The 23,776-nt window shown below is 41.6% G+C and overlaps 1 protein-coding gene across 1 annotated transcript in view; it reads right to left on the reverse strand.

Annotated features, from left to right (window-relative positions):
• The window catches only part of ESF1 (ESF1 nucleolar pre-rRNA processing protein), a 94,144-nt gene that overhangs the window by 14,991 nt on the left and 55,377 nt on the right, over positions 1 to 23,776 (reverse strand). The window contains exons 10-12 of the mRNA XM_077485914.1: positions 17,768 to 17,889; positions 6,158 to 6,263; positions 3,711 to 3,787 (exon numbers count right to left, since the gene is read on the reverse strand). Coding sequence (XP_077342040.1) covers positions 3,711 to 3,787; positions 6,158 to 6,263; positions 17,768 to 17,889 — 305 coding nt within the window. The remainder of the gene's footprint in view (positions 1 to 3,710; positions 3,788 to 6,157; positions 6,264 to 17,767; positions 17,890 to 23,776) is intronic.

Raw genomic sequence — 23,776 nt, forward strand, 5'->3', positions numbered from 1 at the left:
AGTTGTATAGTGTGTATGGGGTCTAAACAGTGTTTGGGCACTTAGGCCTTACCATTGCATTCTGAGAGTAAGTGGAGGTGGTCATCTGCTCCCCCAAACCCTGAAGTAATGGGTAATTCCAGGGGGTCCTCCATCAGCCATGATGGCCTGGGGAGAGCACCTGTCATGTTGCTCTGAATGACAGAATCTTTTAAATTTTGCTGAGGAAATAAAAAGTCAAGCTTTTTTCTATTGGTAAACTTTCAGCAGCAAACCATTCAAGTATCCATGCCCACAAAAATCTCCTGTAGTGTAATTCATGTTAAAGCATAACTCTCGCTAAAACAAGATAACAAGGAATCCCATTGAAAGATAAAATAATAAGGCCAGCTTTTGCTGCAATATTTAACACTGTACCCAAATTAACCACTTGCCGCCCGCCCTATTACAAATAGACGGCGGCAAAGTGGTTTGATAATCCTGACCGGACGTCATATGACGTCCTCAGGATTATGAGCCGCTGCGCGCCCCCGGGGGCGCGCATCGCGGCGATCGTTGTTGCGGGGTGTCAGTCTGACACCCGGCAACTACGATCTCGGTAAAGAGTCTCCGACAGAGACTCTTTACCACGTGATCAGCCGTGTCCAATCACGGCTGATCACAGTGTAAATGGGAAGAGCCGGTGATCGGCTTTTCCTCACTCGCGTCTGTCAGACGCGAGTAGAGGAGAGCCGATCGGCTGCACCTCTGACAGGGGGGGGGCTGTGCTGATTGATTATCAGCACAGCCCCCCCCGAGGATGTCCACACTGGACCACCAGGGACACCACCAGGGAAAAGGTAATCCTCCCTAGACCACCAGGGATGCCCATGGTCAGCACAATGGATGCCAATCAGTGCCCATAATGGATGCCAATCAGTGCCCACAATGGGCATCACTGATTGGCATGCATTATTGTTTGGCACTGATTGGTATCCATTAGTACAGTATAAAACCAATGCCGCCTATGAGTGCCCACCCGTGCCGCCTATGAGTGCCCACCTGTGCCGCCTATGAGTGCCCACCTGTGCCGCCTATGAGTGCCCACCTGTGCCGCCTATGAGTGCCCACCTGTGCCCATCTGTGCCGCCTATCCATTTTTTCGGTATTTTTTTATTTGTAGCGCAAAAAATAAAAACCATAGAGGTGATCAAATACCACCAAAAGAAAGCTCTATTTGTGGGAAAAAAATGAAAAAAATTTCATTTGGGTACAGTGTAGCATGACCGCGCAATTGTCATTCAAAGTGCGACAGCGCTGAAAGCTCAAAATTGGTCTGGGCAGGAAGGTGTTTAAGTGCCTGGTATTGAAGTGGTTAAATTTTTATAATTTTTTCCCCCACAAATAGAGCTTTCTTTTGGTGGTATTTTGTCACCTGTGTGATTTATTTTATTTTATTTTTTAAATGCAAAAAGACCGAATTTTTAAAACCTTTTTAAAAAAAAATTCATTATTTTTTAATTTTTTTTTAAAAAACATTGTTTTAAAATTTTATAACGGGTATTTTTTGTCCGTCATTGATGTATGCTGATGGGCCCCGATAGGTGGCAGTGATGGGCCCCAATAGGTGGCAGTTATGGGCACTGATCAGTGGCAGTGATGGGCACCACTGATGGGCATCGATAGGTGGCACTTGTGGGCACTGTTAGACTCTATAAATGAGGCATAATTGCCTCTTCCTTTTCGGGACCGACATCCCTTTAAGATAAGCCGGTGAGGAGAAAAAAATAAGATCACCAAACTTTTGTTTACATCATGTGACCAGCTTTTATTGGCTCACAGTTCGGATCGGTGATCACCCGAATCTCAGTGACTCGGTGATTACAGCATGCTCTGCTGTCATATGACGGTCTCTCTGGAATTCACATTCGCGCTGTGGTCGTCATTCGGCCATAGAGTGGATGACAGGTGGTTAATAAAACTGTGATATGCAGTTTCACACTGACAGACCAATCGGGTTTGCCTGTCAGTTTTTCAGGCAGACCCCATCTGACCATCCATTGCTCTCTATGGAGTGGCGGATGTCAACGGACATGTGTCCATTGTACTCTTTCGGCCACCAGAGGGCACGCGCCCGCTGCATGGCGGGGTACCCGATGCATGTGGTCAGCAGGTGCGATCACCAGCACGGGGATTTGTGTGTGTAAACACACAAATCCCTGTGCTGTCAGAGGAGAGGAGCCATATTGTTTGTTCCTACTAAGTAGGAAAAACTATATATGTCTCCTCGTCACTCCCATCCCCACAGAGTTAGAACATTGAGGGAACACACAGTTAACCCCTTGATCGCCCCCTAGTGTTACCCTGTTTCCCCAAAAATAAGACCTAGCGTGATTGTTGGTGATGGCTGCAATATAAGCCCTACCCCCCAAATAAGCCCTAGTTAAAGTCCTTGTATGTCTTATTTTCAGGGTATGGCTTATTTTCGGGGGAAACAGGGTAGGGCTTATTTGGGGGTAGGGCTTACATTGCAGCCATCACCGACAATCACGCTAGGTCTTATTTTCAGGGAAACAGGGTAACCCCTTCCCTGTCCGTGACATTTACACAGGAATCAGTGCATTTTTATAGCACTGATCACTGTATAAATTGTCAATGGTCCCAAAAAAGTGTCTGATCCGTCCTTCGCAATGCCGCTGAAAAATGCAGATCACCGTCATTACTAGTAAAAAATAAAAATAAAAATAAAATAAATCTATCCCATAGTTTGTAGATGCTATAACTTTTGCGCAAACCAATCAATATACGCTTACTGCGATTTTTTTAACCAAAAATATGTAGAAGAACATATATTGGCCTAAACTGATGAAGAAATGTATTTATTTATTTTTTTAAATTGGGGATATTTATTATAGTAAAATTTTTTTTTTGTTTATAGCGCAAAAAATAAAAACTGCAGAGGTGATCAAATACCACCAAAAGAAAACTATTTGTGGGGGGAAAAAAAAGTACACAAATTTTGTTTGGGTACAACGTCGCTCAGTTAAAGCGACGCAGTGCCAAATTGTAAAAAGTGCTCTGGTCAGGAAGGGGGGGGGGGGGGTAAAATCTTCCGAGGCTGAAGTGGTTAATGCATTCTCAAAAGTTCCAAAGACTGGGTTTAGATCTACTTTAAAATACAACTCCAAACACTTTGGGGTTTATTTACTAAAGGCAATCCACTTTGCACTACAAGTGCATTTGGAAGTGCAGTCACTTTAGATCTGAGGGGGAAGATCTGAAATGAGGGGAAGCTCTGTTGATTTTATCATCCAATCATGTACAAGCAAAAATGCTGTTTTTTTTTTTTTTTTTTTCTTGCATGTCCCCCTCAGATCGACAGAGACTGCACTTCCAAATGCACTTGTAGTGCAAAGTGGATTTGCCTTTAGTAAAACAACCTCTTTGTTTTTCCCGTTTTTGAACATAGTGGGTTAAAGATTAGAACCTGCATCAGATTTATATTGCACAGTCCCTGTTGGGCAGTCTTTCGGGCATGCAACTGGGGCTATAATCTAATCAATAGAAACACTTTTTAGTAGATTGGGGTCTAGTCAGAAAACCTTGCCCCTACTTCATTCCATTTTATGGGGACAGGCAGTGGGGGGTACTCGCCACATAGGACAAACAGCAAAAACCTTAAAAAAATAAATGAAAAATTCTACGCTAAAGCTCCACTTTCACAGGAGAAAACACTAAACCATTATACTCACTTTCTGCTTTTCTTTTTCGTCCTCATCTTCAGAAGATGCCGGTTCATTCTTGCCAGCTGTAGATTTCTTATTCATACCTATGATAGATTCCAAAATCAAACGTGTTGACATTTGTAGTCTTATGCTATTTTTATTCCCCAAAACATCAGTTTATTAAAATGTAAAACATACATCTCAATAAATTCACACGATTGACAAAAAAAAGTAGAGACTTAATAAATATGTAGGTGGTTTATCACCTACCTGGCTCTGGAGGGGGCACTAAATGAATATGTAGGCTTTTGATCACATAACTGGCAGTAGGAGGAATACTGAACGCATAGGTAGGCTTTTGGTCAAAAGTTCAGAATTGAAGGGATCTTGGAGTAAAGTTTTCTCCATTAAAGTAGAACTAAAAGCAAAACAATTTTTATTATTTTGTTTGGATAGAGAAACTGAGGGCTGTTACCATATCCATTTTTTTTTTTGCCATCTGTGTCCTATTGGGGAGATTCCCTTTCACCTCCTGTCCCATAGACAAAACAGGACAAGAGGAACCCCCATGAAAGTGAGGAAATCCTTGGTTGTCACTAGAACCAATGTCCCCCTTTGAGAATTTTACCTTTGTTTCTGTTCTGGTGACAACTCAATTTCACATTCTCACTTACTGATAACAATACACAGGACAAACAGAAAGGGTAAATCTCCGTAATGGGACACACTCTGCAAAAAAGTTTTCTAATCCCTCTCCACTCCATCCAAAACAAAGTTTTGCCTTTAGTTGTACCTTAAGTTTTATATTTCAGGTCCAGCAAGTCATTTAAAAGAAATCCTCCCAGGAAGACTTAATATAGTGCTTTCCTCCAGACTACAAGCGTTATGACGTCAGTGTGCCCCTCAGTACGTCACAACGCTCTTATACCGCAGGAAAGCAAATATTCACAGATCGCTGAGCTGTTACATTGTCACGGATACAGGCGGTTTTTATTCAATTATGGTGACAGTGCGGTGTGCTGCAAGCACCAAGCCCATGTGAGTAGTTTTAATTGAGTGTAAATAAAGCTATTTATAAAGATATAAGCACTATTGTTGGTGATAGCCCTATAGCTACATCTGACATGTTATGAGGGAACCTATGCAGGAGAAATAAGGGAACAAGGAGGAGGACCTTGAAAATTTCATCTATAAGTCCTGGAAGGACTAAAAGCATTTTTGATCTCACTTAGTAACAAGCTAAGAGCACATCTGATGGTGAGGGAGCACGAGTGAAATCACTATTTCAAAGACTGCTCTGTTATATGTTTGGATCACAATTTGGATTGCACTGGATTGTTGAGGACTTAATTTTGGCATTGCGCCATACTGTTTAGTATTATATTTACCTTTTTGTGTCATGATAAAGGATATTTTAGTTTAAAGCGGAGGTCCACCCTAAAGTGGACCTTCCGCTCATCGGAACCCTCCCCCCCTCCGGTGCCACAATCAGCACCTATCAGGGGGGAGGGGGGTGCTAATCCAGGTAACTGCACCCACTTCCGGGATAGCTCTCTGCGGAAAGGGGCGTAACTTACGCCCCTTTCCGCAAGTGCCCGCCCCTTCCCGCAAGTGCCCCGCTGCCTGCTGGGAAACACACAGATCCCAGAGGCAGCGGGGAGCGTCCTTATTGCGCAGCGCGATTCGCGCATGCGCAGTAGGGAACTGGGAAATGAAGCCGAAAGGCTCCATTTCCTGATTCCCATACCCAAGATGGCGGCGGCAGGACCCGACAGACGACCTAGAGATCGGCTTCGGGTGCCGACATCGCGGGCGCGCTGGACAGGTAAGTGTCACTATTTTAAAAGTCAGCAGTTGCAGTATTTGTAGCTGCTGGCTTTTTAAAAAAAAAAAAAAACACGGAGTCCCGGTGGACTCCCGCTTTAAGTATGCTATGATAGTAATACCGGCTATTTTTGCATAGGCGTTATATATTATCGTTTAAGAAGGTGGTGCGACAAAACATTCTGATTCATTCAAGATTGCACATGTATATGGGAATGTGTTGTTGGGTGTCAGCAACTCTCACCAGATTTTAACAGATATCTATCTCTCTCTCTATATATATCTATCTATATCTCTCATATTATATCTATCTATATCTCTCATATTATATCTATCTATATCTCTCATATTATATCTATCTATATCTCTCATATTATATCTATCTATATCTCTCATATTATATATATTTGCTTGCAAGGCTAGTTAGTTGTGCGCCTCCAATTTCCAAACTTTCTGAAACGAACATACAGCAAGAAAGGCAAAATTCCTAATCGGCATGCTTGATCTGGACACGGACAGATGGTATTGAAGACAAGAGGTTGTCATGACAGTCAGAACTTTTGAGAAAGGTGAGCGATTGCAGCTTTTCTCAGCAGACGTGTCTTTAAAGACAATGCAGGACTTACAGATTGTTTCAATGCTCTGATTACCTGGTTTCTTCAATTCCTCAGAAAAGAAAGGATCACTGAAATCAACATCAGATGGTATCTCATCTTCTTTATCATCATCATCTTCTTCTTTTTCTTCTATGCTCCCCTGCAAAAACATATGGTGGTAGACATTGCATGAGCACAGAGGAAGCTACAGGCTGGCTTTATTAAAAGGTGCAGAATAAAATTACAAAACTAAAACAGCATCTCAAGTACTCATGAAATCTTTCATATATAATGAAAGAATTTGGCCAAATTAAAACATGAGCTATGAAACAAGGACCTGTTAAAATAATGAAATAACCAATGAACCTTCTCTTGCAATGAGAGATAACCCGAGATAATTTTAGCCCCCGTCACCAAGTTAAATTACTGTATGTTGTAAAGGAGCAAAGCTTGCCTACAGAACAGGAAACTTACTAAAGGCATCGTGGAAGACCAGCTCTTTTTTTACCTAATTCAGACATGTCAAGTCGTTCAGAGGATACACACAAATCTTGTGTGATACGTGTGCAAAAAAAAAAACATCAACCTGGCCTGTGTAGATCACGTGCAACTTAAACGTTAGTTCACCTTTACATCCTCCTGGTCCTCACTGTACTTATCTCAAGGGCTGCCAAGCTCTCAGCACTGCCCCAGCCACCCCAGTGGTTTAAGGATTTGAAACTCCTGCTCTTCTTCCTCTTTTCTGTCGGCACTTACTGAACAGACTAGACGGATTCTGATTCCAGGACCAACCAGATGGATTCTGATTGGTCAGTGCTGTCACAATAATGTCGCTCACCAATCAGAATCCTTCTGATTCTTCCTGATAACGCTGACAAAGAAGAGTGGAACCACTGAAATGGGTGTGGGGGTGCTGACAGCTTGGTAACCTCGAAGATAAGTACGGAGGGAGACCGGGGGGCTGAGAATAGTGTCCGGGGTTAGTTCACTCTTAAATTTTTTTCCTGTAAAGGTGAACGAACACACACACACACAAAAGAGAAGTATTTGATTTTTTTTTCCTTTCTTTTTTTAAATCTCACTTACCTAGGCATCTGTCCCCTGCTGGTTCTAAGGGTAAGAACTGAGTGATCAAACACCGTTGATCTTTCAGTTCTCCCTGCCATTCTAAATAGAGAGCAGTGACTGTCGGAAGATTTACCCCCAGCATTTGCAGACTTATTTTTTTTGTGGGTGCTTGGAGCTCCTTTTTAAGGCCAGGCCTGAATATTAACCAGCAGATTCTGTAGGTTGATCAGTAAAATACCAATTATTATTTATTACATTTTCTGTTTTGTGGTAGTTGCGGTACTCAGTAAATACAGCTCTTTGCAAAGTTATTCTACTGCTTCCAGCCCTTGAACGCACTTGAATAAAACTTGCCTGAATAAACAATTAGCTAATTAATAATGTATTTTGTAAAACAAAGTATTTTTTTTTGTATAGCCAGAGGGAAGACATATCTAAAAAATAAATAAATAAAAAGTCACTTAAGGACATTTCTAAATCTGGAATGCTGAAAAACAGCATCTGTGATTCTCACATGTATTTCTAAAAGTAAAAATAATTTTCTCAGGGGAATTTTTTATTTTTTTTTTTTTTATCATGCACAAGCTCTACATTTTTTTTCTACACGGTCAGGTAAACAGCACGCAAATCTACAGAGTTTTAATAAAGCTTTGAAGATGTCTGCTTTCTTGGTCTGCATGTTATATAAAATGCACCTTTTTGATCAAAACATAAATTTTTCTATATAGGGACCAGTTACATCTTATCTGCTGTACCACCCACAAGCTAAGAGCTGAATAACTGAGCCATTCGAAAATATTACACAGCAAAGATAGAAGTATGTAGAAGGTAAATGCTGTGAGACTTGGTGGAGATTGATACCATAACTGCTATTATGTTTGATACTTCTGGGAAAAGTTAAATAAATGATGAGGTCATTCAAAGTGATTGTGTAGGTTTTGTTGCGCAGTGCGTTCCTCTGAATGCGTCCGTCCGACGACGTTCTGAGATCTTTCGATATGTTCGCAGGCACGATTGAGCTTTCTGAGGCCTCTCCAACATTCCAAAACACAACGAAAACAAAGATCAAAGCCCATGCACAGCTACAGCAGTAACAAGCTTATTTTTCTCCCTGTCACATATGTTTGTGATTGATGTGCAAGGCGAGCGCCAGGCCGACATTAAAACACGTGGCAAGCGGTAGAAATATACACAGCTTCAGCAATATGGGTTATATCTCATGCTGGATGAGACTGGGACCTGGCAAATTGTAGTAACCTTTCCCAAACAGAGCCAAGTGTAGGAAAAAAAAAATTCCCAATGGATTCTCACCAATGGACAACGTTAGTTGCATCCCAGAAGTAAAATATTTGCTAGTAAAATGAAAAGAGAAGAAGTTCAGATTTCTTGGGGAAAAAAAATGTAAAATACTAATAAATTTTTTTTTATATTATATTATATTTACACACACACACACACACACAGTGCCTTGCAAAAGTATTCAGCCCCCCCCCCCCCCCACAGCCTCTGGTTCAAGTTTTTTTTAATCTGAATTATATGTGATGGATCAGAACTCAATAGTCTAAGTTGGTGAAGTAAAATAAGAAAAATATATACATAAAACTATTTTTCAGAAATAAAAAACTGATCATTTCTAAGTGTGTATGTATTCACCCCCTTTGTTATGAAGCCCATAAAAAGCTATGTTGCAACCAATTACCTTCAGATGTCACATAATTGGTGAAATGATGTCCACCTGTGTGTAATCCAAGTGTCACATGATCTGTCATTACATATACCCGCGATCGGGTCACAGAGCTGAAGAACGAGGAGAGGCAAGTGTAAACAAACCTCTCCTCGTGCTCCCTAGTGTGGCTGTCACTGATCGTCTCTTCCCTGTTATAGGGAAAGACGATCAGTGATGTCACATGCAAAGCCATGCCCCCAACAGTAAAAAAACCAACAAAAAAAAACCACACACGTCACACTTAACCCCTCCCCACCCGCAGTGGTTAACCACTTCACTGCCAGTGTCATTTCCACAGGAATCAGTGCATTTAAATATATATTTTTTGGGGATATTTATTATGCAATAAGTTAAAAAAAAAATGCATTTTTTCCAAAATTGTTGCTCTATTTTTGTTTATAGCGCAAAAAATAAAAACCGCAGAGGTGATCAAATACCACCAAAAGAAAGGTCTTTGTGGGAAAAAAAAATCATGCCAATTTTGTTGTTTGGAAGTCACTTCGCACGACCGCACAATTGTTAGTTAAAGCGACGCAGTGCCGAATCGCAAAAAGGGGCCTGGTCCTTTGACTGCAAATTGGTCCGGGGCTTAAGTGGTTAAGGGAAAACTTGTAAATGTGTTGAAATGGCCTAATCAAAGCCCAGACCTCAATTCCAAAGAAAATTTGTGGTTAGACTTAAAGACTGCTGTTCACAAACCATCCAACTTGAAAGAGCTGCAGCAGTTTTGCAAGGAGGAATGGGCAAAAATCCCAGTGGTAAGATGTGGCAAGCTCATAGAGACTTATTCAAAGTGACTTGGAACTGTGATAGCCACAAAAGGTGGCTCTACAAAGCATTGACTTTAGGGGGGTGAATAGTTATGCACATTGTCTTTTTCTGTTATTTTGTTCTTTTTTTTATTGTGAAGCAAACAAACATTTCCAAAGTTGTGGGAATGTTCTGTAAATGAAATGATGAAAATCCTCAAACAATCCATGTTAATTCCAGGTTGTGAGACAACAAAACACGAAAAATGCCAAGGGAGGTGAATACTTTTGCAAGGCACTATATATGAAGAACAGAATCTGTAGACAGCAGCGGCACCCTTACAGTTGTTTGATGTGCAAGAACCACAGGACTCTCGTATGGAGCAGAGAGCCAGTACTAGTGTCGCTCATCCTTCTGGTGAACTAGCAAGCACCAGCGGCCTAGTACATCCTGGTCGTACATCCAGCACTGCAGTAACACTCGGTGAGTCCCATAAGTGCAGTTCAAGCTAGTGAGGTGGCTAGCACAACTAGTGTCTGGCAGCCACCAAGAAGACAAAGACAGGCCTGTCGAGCCCATAGTGCACTTCCTGCTGCATTTGCCAATCAGAATTGAGAGCCCACAACTTCTGCAGCACCCATACTTTCCCCCATTCACTGGTCAACCCGGAATTCAGGTGGAAACAGTTGATTTTACGTCACTTGATTTTTATTTGCCGTTTTTCACGGAAGATCTCTATAGATCTATCGTGTACCAAAGCAATTTGTATGATGATCAATTCATCGCCGCTAATCTCCATTTGACCCTTGCCAGAGAATGGAAACCTATTAAGGTTTCCGAATTTAAGACCTTTTTGGGCCTATCCCTCCTTATGGACATAACTAAAAAAAGTGAGTTGTTGTCATATTGGTCCACTGACCCAATTCAACATATGCCTGTGTTCTTTGCCTCCATGACCAGGACACAATACGAGCAGATCTTGCAGTTCATACAGACCCCGATTATGCTTTCTGGCCACTTGTCATTCAAACAGTATCTTCCCAGCATGTGTGCCAGATGTGGGGTCAAGATGTATAAGCTCTGTGACAGGGCAACAGGCTATTACATATAGTTTTATGGTTTACGAGGGAAGAGATAGTTACGTAGAGCCGAACTGCCCAGACTACATAGGGAGCGCTGGTAAGATTGTGTGGGACTTGGTGTCACCCTTATTCGGAAAGGGGTACCACTTGTATGTGGACCATTATTACAGAAGTGTGCCACTTTTTTGATCATTAAATTGGCACATGTGGTACTGTGCCATCTGATCGCCGGAGCTTACCCCAGCGGCCTGTAGATTCCAGTCTTAGGCTGGGGGAGAGAGCCTGCTTGAGATTTAATAATTTACTTGCTGTGAAGTGGAGGGATAAGAATGTTTTCATTCTGTCCTCCTTTCACGCAGACATAATGGTCCAAATTCAAATGGCGACTGGTGTTGTGGAGAAACTCCTTTGTGTCTACAAATAAAACCTTAACATGGGAGTGGTGAACCTCAACGACCAGTTGTTGGTGCCGTACCTAATTGCCCATAAGGCCAGACGCTGGTAAAAAAAAATAAAGTGTCTGTATATTTATTCCAATTGGCTCTGCTTAATGCTTATGAGCTATACAAAGCTTCAGGACAAACTGGATCCTTCCTTAACCACTTGTTGACCGGGCCATAGCCGAAAGACGGCTACAGCGTGGTCGGCTTATACTTATTCTTAATCTTGCTCTTGCATGCCCCCTGGGGCTCCCAGAAATATCCATCACCACCGGGTCCGAAAGACCCAGCGCATCATGGATCACGATAAATGGCCGCTGGTAGCGGCCATTTACCATGTGATTTCTCCGTCAAATGACAGAGCAATCACTTGTAAACAAAAAGGCGTCATGACACAACGCTTGTTCCTCCCTCCCCTCTCTGTACCGATCTGTACAGTGCGAGAGGAGCACTGTGGGCTGGATCTGTAGTGCCCACAGCTCTGTTCAGTGCCCATACCATGCAGGACTCTGCCAATACTCTGTCAATAAATGTTAACAGAAACATAGATTTTTTTTTTGTTTTACAGAATTTTCAGACTTTTTTGATTTACAATATAGCGCAAAAAATAAAAACCCCAGCGGTGATTAAATACCACCAAAAGAAAGCTCTATTTGTGTGAAAAAAATGTCATTTGGGTACAGTGTTGCATGACTGAATAATTGTCAAAGTGTGAGAGCACCAAAGGCTGAAAATTGGTTTGGTTACGAAGGGGGTTTAAGTGCCCAGTGGTCAAATCATCATCATCATAGTAAAAAAAAAAAAAAAAAAAAAAAAAAAAAGAAGAGCATATATGGCAAACCATTCGGCGTAAATTTTTCAAGCACTGATTGCGTTAAAGAAAAAAAAATCAAGCTATTTTGTTGAGTTAAGGTTTTCACGTTACCATTGTTTGCTTTTCAGGTATGCCATTCAGCTGCAGCACTGATTTATTCATCTTGACAGCAACAGCGTTTGATCTCATGATACGAAAATCAGCAACTCCAGCGCTGTAGGAGGTGATTTCACCACCATAGTTAAAGGAAAAAAAAAAGTGCATGTATGCCCATCATTGGAAGTGGGTGGATGAAGTGGTGGATGGGCATACCCACCGATCAATCTCTTTTTTTCGGTCAGCCCACAGGCTGCATGAAAAAAAGAACATTACAATATATGCCCAACAAGGACCAGCAACGTACTGGTATGTTGCTGGACTTTGAGTGGTTAAACCAGAATGATGCCTGCAGGTTTAGGTATCATTCTTTTCAGCCAGCGGTCAGCTTTCATGTAAAAGCAATCTTAGCAGCTAATTAGCCTCCACACTGCTTTTACATGCAGTAGGAGGGAACGTCCACCACCTCCCACTGTCTTCCATGGTTTTCTAGGGCTCTCCTGTCCCAATAGGGAACCTGAGAATGCAGCCGGTGGTTCCGCCAGCTGACCACAGAGCCGATTGAAGACCAGAACAGCTTCAATCATCTCTCTTGCATAAAACGAGAAGCTACGAGCATTTCATGACTTAGGTTTCGCCGGATATAAACAGCGCCATTGGGAAAGCATTTTATCACACCGATCTTTGTGATGTCAGATGCTTTAGGGCAGAGGAGAGATCTAGGGTCTAATAGACCCAAATTGTTTTCAAAATAAAGAGTACCTGTCACTACCTATTGCTATCGTAGGGGATATTTACATTCTTTGAGATAACAATAAAAAAAAAAAAAAAAAAAGGCACCCCTGTCTCCTGTGCTCACACGCAAAGGCGAACGCAAGCGTCAGTCTGGTGTCATGTGTAAACAGCAGTTGCACCATGCATGTGAGGTATCACTGCGAAGGTCAGATTGAGGGCAGTAATTTTAGGAGTAGACCTCCTCTGTAAATCTAAAGTGGTAACCTGTAAAGGATTTTAAAGGCTTTTAAAAAATGTATGTAGTTTGTCGCGGCTGCACGTCTGTGCTCAATTTTAAAGCATATCGCGTTTGGTATCCATGTACTCGGCATAAGATCATCTTTTTTTATTTCATCAAACATTTGGGCAATATAGTGTGTTTTAGTGCATTAAAATGAAACAATATATTTTTTTCCCCCCAAACAATTGTGTTTGAAAAATCGCTGCACAAATACTGTGTGAATTTTTTTTTGCAACATTCACCATTTTAATCTGTAGGGCCTTTGCGTTAAAAAAAAAAAAAAATATATAGATATATAATGTTTGGGGGTTCAAAGTAATTTTCTAGCAAAAAAATAACAATTTTTTTCATGTAAAGTGTCACAAAGGGCTTTGTCTTCAAGTGGTTAGAAGAGTGGGTGATGTGTGACATAAGCTTCTAATGTCAGGCATAAAATGCCAAGACAGTGCAAAAGCCCCACCTCCCCAAATTACCACTTTTTGGAAAGTAGACACCCCAAGCTATTTGCTGATAGGCATGTTGAGTCCATGGAATATTTAAAATTTTGCCACAAGTTTTGGGAAAATGAAGAATGTTTATTTTTACACAAAGTTATATGTGGAATTACACCCCAAAATACATTCTGCTGCTTCTCCTGCATATGAGGATACCTTATGTGCGAGACTTTTTGGGAGCCTAGCTGCGTACAGGACCCCAAAAACCAAGCACCGCCTTCAGGCATAAAATTGTGATTTTACCCCTCTCTACCTATCACAGTTACGGAGGTGCTGAAATTTCTTTTTTTAAATCTTTGTGACAAAAAGCGAGACACATGCCAAATACTAAACATGCCTCCAAGCAAAAAGCTAGGGGTGCCTACCTTCCAAAATTGGGTCATTGCGGGGGGGGGGGGGGGTGTTATCTGGGCATTTTATGGCCTTCGAAACTGTGATAGGTCGCGAGGAGTGAAATAAAAAATGTACGCCCTTAGAAATCCTGAAGGCGGTACTTGGATTTCGGGGTCCTATATGCGGTTAGGCTACCGGAAAGTCTCACACATGAGGTATCCTCATACTCAGGAGAAGCAGCAGAATGTATTTTGGGGTGTAATTCCACATATAACCATGGCATGTGTGAGCAATTTATCATTTAGTGAGAACTTTGTGTAATTTTTTTTTCATTTTTCAATCACTTGCAACAAAAAAATAAAATATTCAATGGGCTCAACATGCCTCTCAGCAATTTCCTTGGGGTGTCTACTTTCCAAAATGTCTCCAGACCTAAGCCCTATTGAGCATCTGTGAGGCATCCTTAAATGGAAGGTGGAGGAGCGCAAGTTCTCTAACATCCACCAGCTCCGTAAAGTCATCAGGGAGGAGTGGAAGAGGACTCCAGTGACAACCGGTAAAGCTCTGGTGAACTCCATGCCCAAGAGGGTTAAGGCAGTACTGGAAAATAATGGTGGCCAAACGTTGGGCCCAATTTGAACATTTTCACTTAGGGGTGTACTCACTTTTGTTGCCAGCGGTTTAGACATTAATGGCTGAGTTGAGTTATTTTGAGGGGACAGCAAATTTACACTGTTATACAAGCTGTACACTCACTACTTTACATTGTAGCAAAATGTAATTTCTTCAGTGTTGTCACATTAAAAGATAATAAAATATTTATAAAAATGTAAGGGGTGTACTCACTTTTGTAAGATACTGTATATTCCTTGCTAAAGAACATTCTTTTTTATCAAAGTATCTATATCTCACTTTTAAAAAAGCAAATCAAAAACTAAGGTTTATTCATCATTTTAGGATACAGACCTACATGACCCCATCACACTATCTTAAAATGAGGATTAAACGCCTTTTATTTTGGATTCGTGATTGAAGTGAGACCTGCAAGTCAATACCTTTTAGAAGACTTGACTACGTTTATAATAAAAACTTAAAAAAAAAAAAAAAAAAAGTTTAAGAGAAAAACATTTTACAGGGAGATTACAGAGTGGCAATACTACCACTGTACACCATTTATAGATTTTAGGAAAATAAAACAGAGAAGAAGCAAAGGTTTTACATTGCCTAGAATTTTTTTGACTTTGATGAAAGTCAGATACAAGTTCTAATGAACATTTTTTAATTGTAAATAATGTCCTATCAGCAGTTTTCTGATCTTCGAGTCATTCGTGTTTGACAAGTCACAGGCCTTTCCACCATCAACCATACCTGTTGCATCTCTGCCGTCACACATGGGTGAAAAGTAATGAGCTGAATCGTAAGGTAGCAACTAATGGCTTGGTAATTTATCAGTTGCAAACTGATTTATATTAAAGAACTTCAAAGGTGATCAAAGAATGAAATGTTTTACCATATCCTTAAAGTGAAAACAATCCATACATGATTTTGCTTGATGAATAGATAGACAGGTCAGTTACAAAGCTGAATTAACTGTTGATGATAATTGTACTTTAATCTAAGGAGCTCAAAATACACAACCCATTGCAATGCAAAGCTGAAATGGACCTTGAAGCTGTTGGATGCAGTCATTCTCATATTCCTTATAATGTAGTTACAAACAGGACATCAGTGAAAACAAAACTTATAGGAATGATCTCCTAAAGGTTTCCTATACCTCCTCAGATTAGCCTTCTGTTAGTTTGTTTGCAGTGTAAAGGAGGACAGCTAATCTGCCTACATCAAGGATGTTCTCCCAGTAACATAAATAGCTGTTCTGAGCACACTTAATAGCTCGGCTCTCATGTTTGTTAAAGAACAGCCTCATAAGCAAAATGGACACCCCCCTAAATTTCAGCTTTCTGTGGAATTTTCAGCATAGATGTAAACCTGCAAGCAAAGGGGGGGTTTCATGTGAACTGATTGCAGAGTGTATGATAAGTTAATGACCCCCCCAAATCAGTTTTCAAAATGCAGTGCGATTTGCAGCATTGGATTGCATGGGTGTGAACACCCATGCGATAGGATTTTGGTGTGGACAAAAAAAAGGGTCCTGCCCGAGTTTGGTGCGAATGGGGTGAAATCTGGGCCATACAAATAGATCGCACCCCAGAGACACCACATGTAATTTGCACAGGAATGTGCTACAATTCCTGTGTGAATTACAAGCAGTGTCCCACACTGCATCAGTGTAAACCCAGGATCCTTAAAGCGGTTGTAAGCCGCCGATGTTAAAAAAAACAAAAAAACACCTGCAAGGCAATGTCATAATGTGCTAGTATGCATGGCATATTATGAAATACTCATCTTGGAACAAAGCCCTCCAGCACTATAAAGTCACCACTGAGACGGCTGACATGTTCCATGTGTTTGCAAGCATTTTCACTTAGGGGTGTACTCACTTTTGTTGCCAGCGGTTTAGCCATTAGTGGCTGTGTGTTGAATTATTTTGAGGGGACAGCAAATTGACACCGATATACAAGCTGTACACTCACTACTTTACATTGTAGCAAAGTGTCATTTATTCAGTGTTGTCACATGAAAATATATATTAAAATATTTACAAAAATGTGAGGGGTGTACTCACTTGTGAGATACTGTATCATCAGCTACATGGACTCTGAATATCTCCTAAACTGTGCAAGTTCAGGAGATATTCACAGTACCTACAGTTAAGCCTTATTATAGGCTTACCTGTAGGTACAAGTGGTAGTACAGAGTTTACTACCTCTTTAAAGATGACCTTCACTCAAAAAATGGGCTTCCTCTCATCTGTTCCTACCTTCCATTTAATCTAATGTGGGTCATTACTTCTTCTCCTGGGTAGGGCTGACATAACAGGCAGCCCCCAATACTTCCTGAAATGTCCACATTACACACCCCAGGAGGCAGAGCTTAACTGAATTATGTATGGTGGTACCATGTCTGAATGCACAGGATCTTGCACATGCCAGGTCTGCTATGGTGCATTTCAGATCTGCTAGGTCCCAAGGACATGAAAGAGACTATGCATGTGCAGACACATGACATGCCAGGTAATGACAGGTCCCAAACATGTTATGTTCTTGGTGCTGCACCATGTCTCTAATGGATGCATGACCGGCTTTTCATTCTATTCAATAAATGCCCATTCACAGCTCATCCAGTTGTTCACAGATTCCCCTATTAAAGAGGAACTTCTGTTTTTTCACAAACACTGTAACTACTGACTTTTAACAAATCAGATACATGCCAGTGCTGGAGTCCAGCTCTTCTTACTGCAGCTAGTTCTTGTTATTGTTGTGGGTCCCTCGCACTGTCATTTTGCATACTAGTGCCAATTGTGGCTTCCTGAGGAACCATAGCAGGGTCCTCACTGCACATGTGCAAACTCACAAGCCGCAATGTTAATGGTCCTGCAGCCTCCTGAAACACGTGAACTGCCCTGGGCAGAGGTGAGGCAAGGCACATCATCTTTGCCTAGGAGAGGATTGTGGAAGTGGGAGCAGTGATCACCCCCCGACCCCCTAAAAATTTCTGTAGCTCAGTTACATGCTGGGGCGTTCCACTTTAAGAGCAAAATGTCTTGCTCTAGTTATAGGTAAAATGGGTTAATTTTCAAAATCCCCAGTTATGCTTTTATTCTACATTACAGGGCAAAATGTCAAGGAAGCGCGACACCATTTGGCTTGTAAAAGATGTGGCAGAACTGGGAATACCGGTAGAGACGTCCTACCACTGTAATTCACCAATACGACAGCACATTATTACCTTTTTCCTCTTCTTTATTTTCCTTTTCTCTTTCTGTTTCTGCAGGTATTTTTCCCATGGCGTTAGCTGATCGTTGCCCTCTAGTTTGTTTTTAACCATCTGTTCAGCACTTTCCTTGAGGCCTAGGGAAAACCGGAAGCCAAATGTTAGCTTAAAGCTCAATAAAATGCCAGTTCCTTCACCAACAAACACTGTCACTTACTGGTTGTAACTTTCTCCAAAAGAATTATGTCACTGCTGAGTTAATGTAGTCAAGTGTCAAATAAGAGGTTTCACTTAAAGGTCAATGCTAGACAAACAGCTACACATATATGAAAGCTGCTTTACAGGGCAAACATTTGTCTTTCTATTCAAACAGCTCTGCAAGAAAGCACAGCCTTGTCTGGAAGGGAGGGACACCCCGGATTTATTTCTGCTGCAATAAAGCAATAAAAATAGGCAATGTTCCTGCCCAAGCTTGTGACTAGACAAAGAAAAAGAATCATTAGCTCAACTCTCTGTCACACAGCAGCACACCTGACTGGCTGTTTCTCTCCACCTGAGCTCTGCAATAGTAAAGACTGCAGAAGGCTAGTGAGTTAAAGGGATTGTAAAGTCTTGGTTGTTTTCTATAAAATTAACAAACATGTTATACTTGGCTGGTCTGTGCAGTGGATTTGCACAGAGCAGCCCAGATCCTCCTCTTCTCAGGTCCCTCTTTTGTTGTCCTGGCTCCTCCTTCCTGTTGAGTGCCCCCACAGCAAGCAGCTTGCTGTGGGGGCACCCAGGCCGAGCTACAGCTCCCTGTGTCCATTCAGACATGGAGCTGCGGTTCGGCCCCACCCCTTCCCTGTCCTGATTAGCTACCTGACTTTTATTGACAGCAGCGGAAGCCAATGGCACTGCTGCTGTGTCTCAGCCAATCAGGAGAGAGACAGACAGCCGAGACACTTGTACACATCGCTTGACAGAGATAGGGCTCAGGTAAATATTAGGTGGGTCAAGGGGAGCTGCTGTACACAGAAGGCTTTTTATCTTAATGGAAAGAATGCATTAACCACTTGACCACTGGGCACTTAAACACCCTTAATAACCAGACCAATTTTCAGCTTTCGGTGCTCTCACATTTTGAATGACAATTACTCAGTCATGCAACACTGGACCTATATGAAATTTTTGTACTTTTTTTTCACACAAATAGAGCTTTCTTTTGGTGGCATTTAATCACCGCTCGGTTTTTTATTTTTTGTGCTATAAAAGAAAAAAGACCGAAAATTCTGTAAAAAAATGAATTTTTCTTCGTTTCTGTTATAAAATTTAGCAGATCAGTAATTTTTTCTTCATAAATTTTGGCCAAAATTTATACTACTACATATCTTTGGTAAAAATAAGTACAAATTGGTGGATATTATTTGGTCTTTGTGAAAGTTATAGAGTCCACAAGCTATGGTGCCAATATCTGAAAATTGATCACACCTGAAGTACTGACGGCCTATTTCAATTCTTGAGACCCTAACATGCCAGAAAAGTACAAATACCCCCCAAATGACCCCTTTTTGGAAAGAAGACATTCCAAGGTATTTAGTAAGAGGCATGATGAGTTTTTTGAAGTTGTCATTTTTTCCCACAATTCTTTGCAAAATCAAGATTTTTTTTACATTTTTTTTTTTTAACAAAATTGTCATATTATCAGTTTATTTCTCACACAGCATATGCATACCACAAATTACACCCCAAAACACATTCTGCTATTACTCCCGAGTACGGCGATAGCACATGTGTGAGACTTTTACACAGTGTGGCCACAGAGGCCCAACATGCAGGGAGCGCCATCAGGCGTTCTGGAGCACCCAGGACAATTCTGACATTTCTCTCCTACATGTAAAAATCATAATTTATTTGCTAGAAAATTACATAGAACCCCAAAACATTATATATATTTTTTTAGTAAACACCCTGGAGAATACAATGGTGGTCGTTGCAACTTTTTATCTCACACGGTATTTGCGCAGCAATTTTTCTAATGCTTTGTTTTGTGCTTAAAAAAAAAAAAAAAAAAAAACACAGTAAAGTTAGCCCAATTTTTGCATAATGTGAAAGATGAATTTAGGCTGAGTAAATAGATACCTAACATGTCACTCTTCAAAATTGCACACGCTCGTGGAATGGCGCCAAACGTCGCTACTTAAAAATCCCCATAGGCGACGCTTTAAATTTTTTTTACTGGTTATATGTTTTGAGTTACAGAGGAGGTCTAGGGCTAGAATTATTGCTCTCGCTCTAACGTTCGCAGCGATACCTCACATGTGTGGTTTGAACAGCGTTTTCATATGTGGGCGGGACTTACGTATGCGTTCGCTTCTGCATGCGAGCACATGGGGACAGGGGCGCTTTAAAAAAAAAAAAAAAATGTATTGTTCATTTTACTTTATTTATTTTAGTTTGACATTTTTTTCCCCCCAAAAAATGTTTGATCACTTTTATTCCTATTACAAGGAATGTAAACATCCCTTGTAATAGGAATATGGCATGACAGGTCCTCTTTACAGTGAGATATGGGGTCAATAAGACCCCGCATCTCACCTCTAAGCTGGGAAGCCTGAAATAAAAAAAGATTCTGGCTTTGATCGTATTGGCGAATCGGTAGAAGCACCGGAGGGCGGAGGGAGGGGGGGGATGTCTATGGCTGGGTATCACCGACTATGGCTGGGTATTGCAGGGTATCTCCGAGTATGGCTGGGTATCTCCGAGTATTGCAATTTATGGCAGGGTATTGCAGAGTATTGGCTGGAATTGTACTGCAGAGTATTGGCGGGTACTGCAGAGTATTGGCGGGTGTTGCAGAGTATTGGCGGGTGTTGCAGAGTATTGGCGGGTGTTGCAGAGTATTGGCGGGTGTTGCAGAGTATTGGCGGGTGTTGCAGAGTATTGGCGGGTGTTGCAGAGTATTGGCGGGTGTTGCAGAGTATTGGCGGGTGTTGCAGAGTATTGGCGGGTGTTGCAGAGTATTGGCGGGTGTTGCAGAGTATTGGCGGGTGTTGCAGAGTATTGGCGGGTACTGTAGAGTATTGGGGGGTATTGCAGAGTATTGGCAGGGAATTGAGGGGTTAAATTTCGGTGAGCAGCGATGTGAGCACTGCAGATGCAGCCCACATCGCTGCTGACACCGATCTCTTCCCCCTCCGCTGTACCGATCGGTACAGAGAGGGGAGGGAGGACCGGCGTTATAACATGACGCCGGTTTGTTTACAAGTGATCACTCCGTCATTTGATGGAGCGATCACGTGGTAAACGTCCGCGATGAGCGGCCTTTTACCGTGATCCGTGATGCACGGGGTCCTGTGAACCCGGCGGTCACGGATGCTCTCGAGTGCGCACCCCCGGGGGGCGCGCGAGAGCGAAATTCTGGGAGGACGTCATATGACGGCCTCCCAGAGTTAAACAACCACCCTGTAGCCGTCATTCGGCTATGGGCCGGTTGTTAAGTGGTTAAAATAAAAAACCTTCTGACTTTACAACCACTTTAAAGATTTCTTCTCTCTCCTGCAATCAGCATGTTCCTTGTTAGCACGTGTAAATGCAGGACACTTATTTGAACCCAGCTGATTCCTCTCCCAGTTTGAGTGATGCTGTACAGAAGATTAGAAGAGGCTGAAATTAAGTCAAATACAATTTAATCAGTCAATTTAATATGCTTGTAAACAATACATGTATTGAACATTGTTTATCTGACTGTAGTTTAACTTTAAAATGTAGCCATCTTTTGGAAATGGCAGTAAAGAATTAGAGTTGAACAGCTCTATTTGTTCTGATGACCTCTGTCACTGGGAAAGAAAATGAGGGCAGATCCAACAATGTGCAGCTGTGAGGTGACTACTATGTAAAGTGTTACTAAACCCACAACCGTAAAATCAGTCTGTATATGCAGTAAAGCATACCTTGTTATACTCACTGCAGAACAGGTTAATCTACATTGTGTAAAAAGGCTGTTTGATCTGGTTTCAGCTAATCTTCCCCTTCTTCCACTGCCCCCAATATATTTCCTGATAGTATAGAGATAGGACACAAGCTGCACATGATCAATTTGGTGTGTATTGCTAGAGTTTTTTTCCTGGGAGAGTGCATATGATCAGCACAGGGCCAATCAGTACTGTTCAGACAGAGGGTCAGGGGTCCTGCATCCTCATAGGACAATCAGTGCAGAATGAAAGCTCCTACTACAAGCTTTAACCAGACACTGATAGAAGTCACAAGACTGCTCAAACTGCTGATGAGAAAAGGTATTTAGCAGTTTGCATTTACTAAAATAATTAGATTTATGTTCTGTGTACGACCAGATTTAGTGAATGCAGTAACACTTCATCTATCCAATGAAGAGCCAACAGCCGACATCAAGCGTGTTCTCGATGCAGGACTTTTGAGGGCTCAGGTAAGTAAACGGGGGGGGGGGGGTTGTGCAATCACGGCATTAAGATGAAAAAACACAAACCTTCACAACCCCTTTAATGCATCCCATTACTTTCCTACATAATCAAGTTGCTTCTGCCTGACAGTTAAAGAACATACTGCACAAATCGGCTTAGAAAAATGCTGTTTTGGCACATAAAAAAAAAGCATGTTGGTCCAGTGGGTTAAAGAAAAGAAGAAATATGTGCAAAACTTTCATTTTGGATAGAGTAAGGGAGAGTTATAACCCCTGGTGGATCTTTTTTTTCGCCCTCTGTGTCCCATATAATAGTTTTTCCTTCACTTCATAGCCAAACAGGAAGTTAAAAATTAAGGGGATTCCTTGGGGACCTCCAAGTCACCAGAACTAGTATACCTATTTGAAGATTTCCCCTCCATTACTTTTCTGGGGACAACCCAATATTTGGGATTTTCTTTTACTTTCACTTTCAATGACAATGGTAAACAGGACAAATAGCAAGGGTGAATCTCCTTATCAGGGGCACAGACAATAATAAAAACTAACAGGGGTTCTAATTGCTCTCCACTCTATCTAAAAATAACAAAAAAAGTTTTGCCTTTATACTTTAAAAGCGGAGTTCCACCCAGAAATGGAACTTCCACTGATCCGGTCCCAACCCCCTGGTGTCACATTTGGCACCTTTCGGGGGGGGGGGGGGGGGAGAAGATACCTGTCTAATACAAGTATTTTCTCCCACTTCTGGCGAAAGAGCACCGCAGAAGCCATGGCAAACTATGCCATGTCCGGCCACTCCTCCATCCCTACTGTGTCATCTGGAAGACACACAGCTCCCAGATGACCGCAGGGACCATTCAGAATGTGCAGCGCGACTTGTGCATGCGCAGTAGGGAACCAGGCTGTGAATCCGCAAGGCCTCACTTCCTGATCCCTTTACTGAAGATGCCGGCGCTTGCACCCAATGTCCTGGGGGCCCTGGTCAGGTAAGTGTCCTTATTTTAAAAGTCAGCAGCTGCAGTATTTGTAGCTGCTAAATAAAAAAAAAATTTCCCCCTGGGGGAACTCCGCTTTAAAACACCAAACGCTTTAAAACACCAGAGAAAAACGGAAAATGCAACCAAACTGATTTGTAGGACAGAACTGAAAAGTAAAACCATACCACCAATTGGCTACTCTGGGAAATATCTCCAATTTTTCCATACATTTATTTTCCTACAAGACCCTAAACGAACTTCAGCAAGAACAGAAAGTTCCACCAACATCACAATACTACCATCAGCAGCTTTAATATGACTGGGGGTTACCATGATTTATTATTCTAATTGTAACTTGGAATGGTTTATGGGTCATTTAATAGGAATACACATCTCCCTTGCATCTGGTATCTTAAAAGAAACAATAAAAAAAAAAAAAACACTAAAAAAATCACCAGAACGTAAATCAGAATTATTTTTGCTGTGTTGCAATATCAGCTTAAATAGCCTTTGAAAAAGCCAGTGATCATGTATTTAATTGCATGATCTTTCGCAATGCCTCATTTAGCATCAGAGCTGGGAACATAGCACCAGGCAAGGAAAATAAATTCTACTCTGATTACCTGCTTC

The sequence above is a fragment of the Lithobates pipiens genome, unplaced genomic scaffold (assembly GCF_037356315.1).
Source record: "Lithobates pipiens isolate NorthernLeopardFrog02 unplaced genomic scaffold, aLitPip1_a1.2 Scaffold_18, whole genome shotgun sequence".
NCBI classification, from domain to species: Eukaryota; Metazoa; Chordata; class Amphibia; order Anura; family Ranidae; genus Lithobates; species Lithobates pipiens.